General features: G+C 42.3%; 1 protein-coding gene across 1 annotated transcript; it reads right to left on the reverse strand.

Annotated features, from left to right (window-relative positions):
* Positions 1-414: 414 nt before the first annotated feature.
* Positions 415-9294, reverse strand: dop1a (DOP1 leucine zipper like protein A). Its single transcript, XM_055163972.1, has 24 exons — positions 9102-9294; positions 8735-9018; positions 8511-8663; positions 8189-8289; positions 7827-8092; positions 5614-7732; positions 5230-5341; positions 4950-5132; positions 4712-4837; positions 4477-4611; positions 4122-4177; positions 3941-4045; positions 3769-3835; positions 3525-3669; positions 3344-3423; positions 2883-2992; positions 2654-2803; positions 2482-2543; positions 2214-2366; positions 1844-1980; positions 1702-1757; positions 1456-1620; positions 1240-1369; positions 415-986 (listed from the first exon to the last, which is right to left on the reverse strand). Exons 1-24 carry the CDS (start codon positions 9292-9294, stop codon positions 678-680), a joined length of 5397 nt encoding a protein of 1798 aa, XP_055019947.1. The 3' UTR covers positions 415-677.
* Positions 9295-9300: the final 6 nt, after the last annotated feature.

Here is a 9300-nt window from a genome sequence, read left to right on the forward strand (position 1 = left end):
AGTCAGCTGACACGATGCTGCCAACCGCGGTGGTACAATTTCATCGCGAGAATCGGGAATGGACGAGAACTATAGAGGGGTCTGTGCGCCTGAGCAGTAAAGGGTTAAATAAAAAGCTACTCTTCAGCCTAGCTTGATGCTGTCATACTGCTGCCATAGTATGAAGGTCATACAAACCATACAGCTTCACTTCCCTCTTTTATGGCTCATGTTTTAGGCATTATGGAACTACAAGCCGCTGCCTCTGTCCATGGTGCTGCAATGTCCTCTATAGCAATATAATACCAGGTGGTTAATACAGCAAATAACCCCTCTCATTTATACTGGTTTTGAATCCTAGAGTGCATGTCTGATCCATACTGATATAATTGCACCATTTACACCATGTAAAATTAAATATTCTAAAGCAGTGTGTAACCCTTCATAGAAATCTTTATTAAGTCACATCGATATGGAATGGCACAGCATCTTTACACTGTCCTGAAGGACGTACATGAAATATCTAAGTCTTCAAAGCTCTGCCCCATATTTACAGATAATTAAAATTAAATACAATGGCTTTGAAAATTAAAATTATAATAAATACAAAACATGTACAAACTATTTCCCCTTGATAATCCCTTGTTTTTCATGTACAAACTGAGGTTTGTCACTAGTATTGATCTGTATACTTCAATTTATGTTTTGATAAGGCCCTCAAGAAAGTCTTTCTCCACCATCTCCTCAATGTTCTGTCTAGCTCTGCTCCAAAAGACCTTCTGGCTCTCCAGCTTATGGCCTTCCTTGTTTCCTGGGAATGAGGCGTCCGAGAGGTTGTGGCTGTAGGCAGGGCCTGTTCTGCTGCTGCATTTGCTGTTGAAAACTTGACTGAGCAAGTTGAAAAAGGGCAGTAGCTGTTCAAGGCTCCGGATCACATAAAGGGTCAACATTAGATGACCAGGCTCCCAGGACAAAGTGCGAGTGGAGCAGTCCTCCTCTGGGTTTTTCTATGGAAAAAATAAAGTATCAGTTATTGTTGAACTTTAGTCCTTCCTTTTCATTTCACTGCAGCACTGGATGTGGATACAAACTGTATATTATTATTACATTTATTATAATCATTGTTTTAAAATTTTATGGCCCAAAGGCTTCATTAGACAGAACTGTTGCAGCGTGAAATTGGGAGAGGGAATGTCCTTATTGTACTTGATTTATAGATTTATGAATATAGCACTATTTGAGAAGCCAGCAGAACATTACCTTGGCTCTCTTTCTTAAAAGTTTTGCCAACCGAACGACATAAGGTTTGAACTCTCTCTGATGAGTCCCCTGGCGTCTTCCTTCTAATCCTGAATCATCTGAAGCCTCTGGGATGAAGGCCCAGCGATACCTGTTATAAAAGAAGAAAAAAAAATGATCAAAGCAAATACAGCAGAATATAAAAAACAAATACATATTTTTGGATCTTTTACTGACATCTGAAACTGTGGGAGGCTCTCAGGAGGAAGAGTCAGAGCTAGGTCTAGGAGCTTGCATGCGGACAAATAAAGATTGAGCCAGCGCTGACTGTTGTAGGATGTGGAGAAACCATTTCCTCCAGAGTAAGTGGTCTCCAGTCCAGCCACAGAGGGCCCAGAAGTTCTAGACAACAGCAGAGGAAATGAACTTGTACTAGTGGTAGCATTTTGTCCTAATGAAAAAAATAAAGATAAAATGGTTTACCTTGATATATCTTCATCAGCAGTTAGCTCTTGTTCCATCAAAAGAAAGACTTGAACCTACAATGATTATAATATCCATTTTTGTTTATTTATTCCTGAGGTTGTAAGTGTATGAACTATAAAAAGACAATGATGAGTCTTACCAGTTCAGTGATCATTGTGGGCCAGAGAGAGGTGAGGTGTTGAGGGGACATGCGCAGTAGAAGCACTCTGAAGAACAAAAACACCTGAGCATGAAGGATTGGTACCTGAGGAAGACGCAGGCTCTCCACCAGACGCTCTGCAATCATATAAACATAAAAAAATATATATATGGTATACAAGCTCAGGTGACACACTTCACCAGTTTCTCAAAGCAAATAAAAGAAGATCATTATTTATTCTCTGTTCAGCTCTGATAAAATGTTTAAAGCCATTGGCATTGTTATCAACTCAGTAACTAAAGCCAATACACAGTTATCAAATTTAAACAATAATTTAGTTTTCCACCAAATGAAAACCAAAATAATTAACCTTGGATATCTGGCAGATATTTCTGATACTGGTCCACTTCACTGCTGTAGATGGTAAAGGCTAAACGCTTGAGCAGCATGGCTCTTTGTTCCAGCTCAGCATCACGGTTTGTGAATAAACTCAAGGAGCTGCTTTGAGCCACAGCCACACGAGCTACAGAGAAAACACAAGGCACACTGCTCAGAGTCATATACCATGATATTTGATTAACAATATGAATCATCATTCACACAACAGACCAGTATCACATATGTTTTCTGGAACTTACTCATGAGGTCCCTAAATGTAGTTTTGTCATGAGTCATCAAGTGGTCAATAATTGCTCTCCAGCTGAAAAGAAAGTTAATCAATTATGAGCAAGATATAAAGAAAATGCAGATTTATGCATCCTCAATTTGCACACAAAAGTAACCAGTGCAACTGGTCCCAAGTCTACTCACTGACTGACACAGGAGGAATCCATCTGGAAGAAGGTATGGTCCATAAAAAGGTCAAAAGCCTCTTTCTTCCAGGCCCGGCGGGTGTACTGGTACCCACTGAGGCTGCTCAACAGCTGGATACAAGCCCTGTAGCTGGGGGCATTGTGAGCACTACAGAACACCACACAAAGTCATAAATACAGTATTTCCTCTCATACCCAGTGCAACACTAAACATATTCTGTTCCCACCTGTGGTTTCGGAGGTAGGGTACTACGTAGTGCATAATATTAACCAGCAGTGGGATTACCCTTTCTTTCTCATCACTGTAGAAAACCATGTCCAGTAAATGAGCCAATACCTACAAATAAAAGATACATGCAACTCATGTCCATTAGCATGAAATGGTGCAGTGCAGTGTTTGTCCAGCCATATGAACTAATCCAGTAATCTGTGAAGTAGGCAGCAGTGTGGCAAGAGTTAAGTGAATCTGCTCTTTAACAATCTGCAAATAAATAGGATAGCATTTAGCATGTTTTTTTTTTTCAATTACTCTGCTCTTTTAAGGAGAGAATTATCAGTTTAAGTCAAGTGTGCTTGAATGATGATGCGACATTTATGACAAAACAGATGAAATGTAAATATAGTCGCACAACAGGTGTCTGCTCAGAAACAATATGCATGTAGGGCATTATTTGTATGTGTGTTTTACCTCAGCCAACAAAGTGAGGGCATGAACACTGTACACCGACGGAGTGAAGCTGGAGGCTTCCATCACTGTCAGCATTAAATCTACAAGAACACAGAAAGCTTCAGTGTATCTGGCATTCACTTGTCTACAAAAAAATGTAGTAATGCGTGTATTACAGAAACTATGTCAATTCGTGTCTAACCTTCTACATCTGTCTCCAGGTTGGCTCCATCCACAACAATCTGAGGAGATGGCTTCACCTCCAGGTTTCTTCTCAGCCAGGTTGTTTGTTCAAGAGAGGAACCAGCAACAGTACCAATGGCTTCAACTATTTTATGTGTCACATCCTAAACAGATAAATATGTTTCTCTGTAAACTTTAATTAAAAAACAAACAAGCAAACAATGTGCTTGTCAAATATAAAACCTTAAATAACTGAATAATACCTGCAGCTCCCTTTGGTCCTTTTTGCTTTCAAGGTTGGGGTTCTTCAATATGAACTCGTTCAAAACTCTGAGTAGGCAAAAAAGACGGGTCATCAGGTCTAATTCCTATTGACACATTCACTTGACAAATAGTCTTAAGAGACATGAGGTTGTCATAAATTATGAAACCAACCCTAGAATGAGGAACTGTCCTGGGGCGGGCAGGCCCAACTGTACAGAGTCCTTGAGCAGAGCCAGCAAAGACGGCCAGCTGTCCACAAGGCTGGAAACTGGAATCCTGGGAGAAAACAGGTAACATGACAGAACCATTTTACATGTATATGTTTTTTTTCCCCTAAAATTAGTGTACTTACCTCTGGACGTAAGCATAGAAAAACTGCAACATGCAGACCTCCAAAGAAAGGTGTTTCTGTGGTTACAAAAACAATAAAAGTATTTAGTAAAATAAAAGTAGAGAGAGAAAAGAGAAAGAGAGAAGAGAGAGAGAAGAGAAAGAGAAGAGAAAAAGAGAGAGAGAGATATAGAGAGAGAGATAGAGACAGAGACAGAGAGAGAGAGAGAGAGAGAGAGAGAGAGAGAGAGAGAGAGAGAGAGAGAGAGAGAGAGAGAGAGAGAGAGAGAGAGAGAGAGAGAGAGAGAGAGAGAGAGAGAGAGAGAGAGAGAGAGAGAGAGAGAGAGACATAAATATGTAAATCATATTAAACAAACCTTATCTTTTGCAATAGCAGGAGGCTGTTTCAAAACTTCTTTGACAGTTTGCATGACAGTTTCAGTCCTCATGGCACTCACAGAGCGAACCAACTCAACTAGGAGCAGCTGTTCTTCACTGGCTACAGGGATAACCTACATGAAAAGCATTTTAAATCATATAAAACCACATACATAACCCTATGAAGATTATTTTCATGTCATTGAATTGTTAAGCAGTGCTTAAGTGTTTTACCTTATTTCTCACAGGACCCTTGACTTGCTTACGTTCGTTCCACACATAGGCTATTGCTGCCATAAAGTGGGCCCCATGGTTCATGGAAATTGGACCCAGCAGTTCAAGGATCTGTTGCCGAAGGTTCTTCATAGAAAACACAGAAAAGAGTATACAAAACCATGAGTTTTATTTTCACCCAAACATATCCTGAAATGCCCAAAATACATCATAATTGGCACCACATGGTCAGTAGTACCTTTGTGGAGCCCAGATTGATGTTGGACGTTGAGCAGGCAGAAGCAGCAGCGGGCTTGTCTGAGCTGTCTGCCTGGTGAAGCAGGCTCCACAGCAGAGTGACTGATGACATGATGGTGTGGAGGATGGACAGGATTCCTGAACGGGCCTCTGCCAAGTGCTTCTGGTCTACACTCACTTGTAACTGTGGAAAAAAAAAAGTATAATTATTCAAGGAAATACAGAAGCACACAATTTAACTGCATGTAAGGCTTTCACAATTTGCATCATAGTGCTCTCACCTGGTGGTATTGGGAAGTAGGGTCCAGCAGACAGTAGTGAATTATGGCAGTCACTCCTTCCAGTACAGTTAGAATAAGATCAGGAGGAATACATAGGGCCATCCAAGAGGGCCTTCAGAGAAAAACCGAATGGGAAAAATCTCTTTAAGCCACACACAAAAATCAGAAGTGGATGCAACAGGTCAAGATCAGTATTTTACAGCCAAGATTGCCACCTAGTGTCCAATTATAGGAATTTCTTAATTACTTGATCTAAACTATAGTATTCTTAGCTTTTTATGCTTCTAGACAGAATCAGGAAGGATATTAAAAATGTGCACTGAAGAAGAAGAGTAAAAGTTGTAGCATGCATACAGTGTATCACATAGCATTTTAATACTGTACCTGCTATCACTAATTCCCGTCTCATAGCGGTACTGCTGCAGTAAGTTGTCTAGGTTCCTACAGAGTTGTAGAGTGACTGAAGCCACCACCCTCCTCAAAACACGCCCCATGTACGGCAGGGTGGCTGTGATGAGCCCAATCCACTGGGGGTGCATCTTACAGGAGTGATGTTGATGGAGCGCCCTGATGACCGCACACAGAAACAAACCTTGTGCTGTGATTGGCTGACCAGGGAGGTACTGCAGCGATGTCATTGGCTGCTGAGGATTCACATGCTCCACTTCTCCACCGAGAATTTCAAAACCTGCCCCAGAACCAGTGCCTGGCCCAGGTCCTCCTGCCCCTCCCCCTGCAGGACCACCTTCTCCCCCCTCCTCGGCTGGCACCATAACCCTATGCTCAAGGACGACCAGGCTTTGCAGTAATCTTAACAGCTGAGACTGGACAGCACTGCAACTATCTATCTGGTCCTCAGAAAGGTTAATAATGCTGTCTTCTGACAAGCCTTCTTCCACTGTTGCCACGTTGACTCCGGCAACTCGCTGCTCGTGCCATTTCTGTGCACTGAATATTGTGGAGAGCAAACAATGAAGCACCACCTTTTGAACCTTGCATTTAGAAAGGACATCACTGATAAAACTGGCAAAGCCCTTTGCGGATCCTCCGGTGGCTTTAGCAAGCTCATTGAAAAGCAGGGTCAAGACCTCAACACTGGTGAGCTGCATGGCTCTGTTTCCAGCCAAGTCCTGTGAACCAACAGTGACATGCGCAGAATAGTAACTTCTCAGAAAATAAAGACACAAAGATATGATGATTTCCAAATACATTGCACTGCGAAATGAATGGGAGTGTGAGTCTTGTGGGATGGGGCAGTAAAAATCTTTGCCCATTACTGAAACTCTGTGACGGGCAAGGAGATTCTGGAGCAGGGAGAGCTGTGGAGTGTAGGTGTTGTTGATGCTAGTTGTGGAGATGGCGCTTACAAACCCTGAAGGAGCTGCTCTTAACATTGCAGCTACAGCTGACAGTGCGTGGAGTGTGCGAGAGGAGTCGTATAGCTGTAAATATAGCAGAACGTGCTGGTATAGAGGATGGATATTGAAGCGAGGTGGTGCAGAGGATGCTCTACGCCCTGGGACAGTGCCACCACCCACAGGCCCAACCGATCCTCCACTTGGAGAGCCCATGTCACTCTCAATCTCTGATACCTCCCCTTCTCCGCAGCTGTACCAGTTTTCCAAATCCAGACTGTCTCCAAAGAAAATACTTGGAGGTCTTAGCTTGTCATTTTGATTGGCAGCTTTCTTCTGCCTCTCTTCTTCCTTCCTTTTTGACTTTTTGATCTTGGGTTTAGCACCAGGAGATTTGTCAGCTAGTTTTTCCATAATCTTGCCTTTTAAGCTGAGCTGGGTGCTACTATGGCTACGCTTGCGTGTTTGGGGGTCATCCACGTGCAAACTGTGGTCAGGAGTGGCTGGATCTAAGCTGTCTGGCAATGTTACAATTGAAGGGGAAGAGCTGTGGCGAGTTATTCCCTCTTTGTGCTGGTCTTCTGTTGTTACCTCAGATGATGGTACTGAGAGAAACTCCAGTGTGCCTTCAGCTAACATTTCAGGTAAAGTTTGATGATTAGATCCAAGTGGGGGTCCTTGGTCAAGTTGGATTCCAGTAGAAGTATCTGAAGAAGTACTGTCTGTATCAGTCTGTGGCCAGTTTTCATTCACATTTGATCCTTCTCCCTCATCTACTAAATTTAAAACTCTTTCAATTAGCTCTTGTATAACACCGGACACTGCCATTTCAATTGAATCGTCTGACATGTAATCCGATGAGCCGGTCTGCTGCTCTGATGTAGTGAGATTTGCGCCTTCAGGGTCTTCAAAACTGCCGTTTTCCACTGTAGATGACTGTGAGGCAGTCGACTCGGAGCTCTGTGGCTCCCCCTGCTGGTCACTGGGTCGGTATTCACAAGCCAGTTGCAAATTCTCACTGCTCAGACTTAACAAAGACAGACTGTCACTCAGTGGGTTAACTGTAAGGCAAAATGGCTCCATATCATTTAATGCCAAGCACTGCAGCTCCTCTTGTGTCATTCTTGTCCCATTAAGATGACTTACATCTAAATGGCAAGAAAATAAATGAAAAAAGACAATATTAAAATTTTTCTCTAAAGCTAATAAATACTTGACCACTGTCAAGAGATTTGCACTTACTCTCTGAGAAGCCAGAGTCTCTGTTGTAAAACGTATCAGGGGTCTCCTGTTCAGAGGGTGCAGGAAACACTCTTGCCCAATAGCGCTGGGCCTGGACTCTCTGAATGGACACTCTGTGGGTCTTTGGGTGAAGCAGAAGAAGCAAAAGTGGCTCTAAAACCCGGGCAATGTCATGGCGTTGAAGGACTTGATTCAACCAAGCGCGACCCACTGCACTGGTACAGGGGTCCCAATAACACAGACTGTCCAGCATAATGAAGAGTGACCTAAAAATGAAAAGGGCAAGAATAAGTGAGTAAATCTGTTTGAAATCAATTTGAATTTGCAAGTTTGAAATTAAGTTTTCAATTTAGCAGACAAACCTGTCAAAAGTGCGATTAAAAGGAGATGACTTAGTCATATTCAAATCTCTTGTTAAGTGCCAGAGAATGGAAAACTTCACATGGGCCTCCAGTCGTATTCTCTGGAATTAAAGTTTGTCATTAATACATACATACAGATCTTTTAAAAAAAAGGGTGTTTCATTGATTTATTAATAATATATTATTAATAATAATTAGATGCCTAAGCCAACTCTTTCATTGCTTTGCTTGATAATTCTAAAAATCTTTATTTTGTGAGAAATTCAGTCTGCCACAAAGCAGGGAAAACATCTAATTAAAGTAATGCACATTTTGTGCAGACCTTATCCCGGTGCATGAGCTGCTTGCTGATAACATCCTCGCAGATACTGGAGGATGGCACCAGGTTGTGGAGTTGATAGAAAAGTTCCACACTGCGTTGATGGTGCTGAGGTGTTGCTTCACTTAGCTGCTCCCACAGAATCAAAGCCACACTCTGAAAAAAGGGTATCAATTAGAAAAATATGCTTTTCAACTTAAAACAATGCTTGCAAAATTATAACTTACTTTAAAGAAATTGGTCTTGTCTGCAATGTATTTGAGGATTCCCTGAGTGAGTGGAGGTCTGATGACCACAGCCACTCGTCCCTGGCTGGGGCTCATGGGTTGGGTTGATTCAGAGTTGCCCCCTGATGCCACACTTTCGGCTGCCACCATTGCAACCGATTGTGTGAGACCCACCAGATCCATGAGCAACGAGATAGCAACACCCTGAAAGCAGAAGTCTGTGGCCAAGCAACAGGCATCCATCAGGTTCTGCAGCCAGATGGGGAGGCCCACCTGCTCATTGTCTGTGTCAATAGAATAAAGGATTTAGCATATAAATGATGATTATTTTACTCCAATATTACAGTCAGAGAGTAAGCCTACTTACTAAGTTGCTCGTCTTGTGATGCTGAGGGTTTCAGGTTGCCTTCCGCAATATAGACAGGAAAACTAGAGCACTCCAGGAAGAGCTGACAGGCTGCGGTAAATGCAGCAACAATTTCTTTTTGGGCCAATTCTGATTCAAATAGTTCTGTTTGTTGAACCCTGGATACAGAGCCTTCCACCTCCAGGGTTGCCATGTGCTG

This window comes from Boleophthalmus pectinirostris, unplaced genomic scaffold, assembly GCF_026225935.1.
Source record: "Boleophthalmus pectinirostris isolate CB_2022bp ecotype Guang Dong unplaced genomic scaffold, ASM2622593v1 HiC_scaffold_6, whole genome shotgun sequence".
Taxonomy (NCBI): domain Eukaryota; kingdom Metazoa; phylum Chordata; class Actinopteri; order Gobiiformes; family Gobiidae; genus Boleophthalmus; species Boleophthalmus pectinirostris.

What these genes read in the sequence shown, in the direction of transcription:
- dop1a (XM_055163972.1), bottom strand. Translation starts at nt 9,294, where the DNA reads ATGGCAACCCTGGAGGTGGAAGGCTCTGTATCCAGGGTTCAACAAACA. An exon ending in ACAAGACCAATTTCTTTAAA is followed by an intron (nt 8,664 to 8,734) that starts GTAAGTTATAAT and finishes CCCTTTTTTCAG; the next exon opens with AGTGTGGCTTTGATTCTGTG. An exon ending in TTCTATGCTTACGTCCAGAG is followed by an intron (nt 4,046 to 4,121) that starts GTAAGTACACTA and finishes GTTTTCTCCCAG; the next exon opens with GATTCCAGTTTCCAGCCTTG.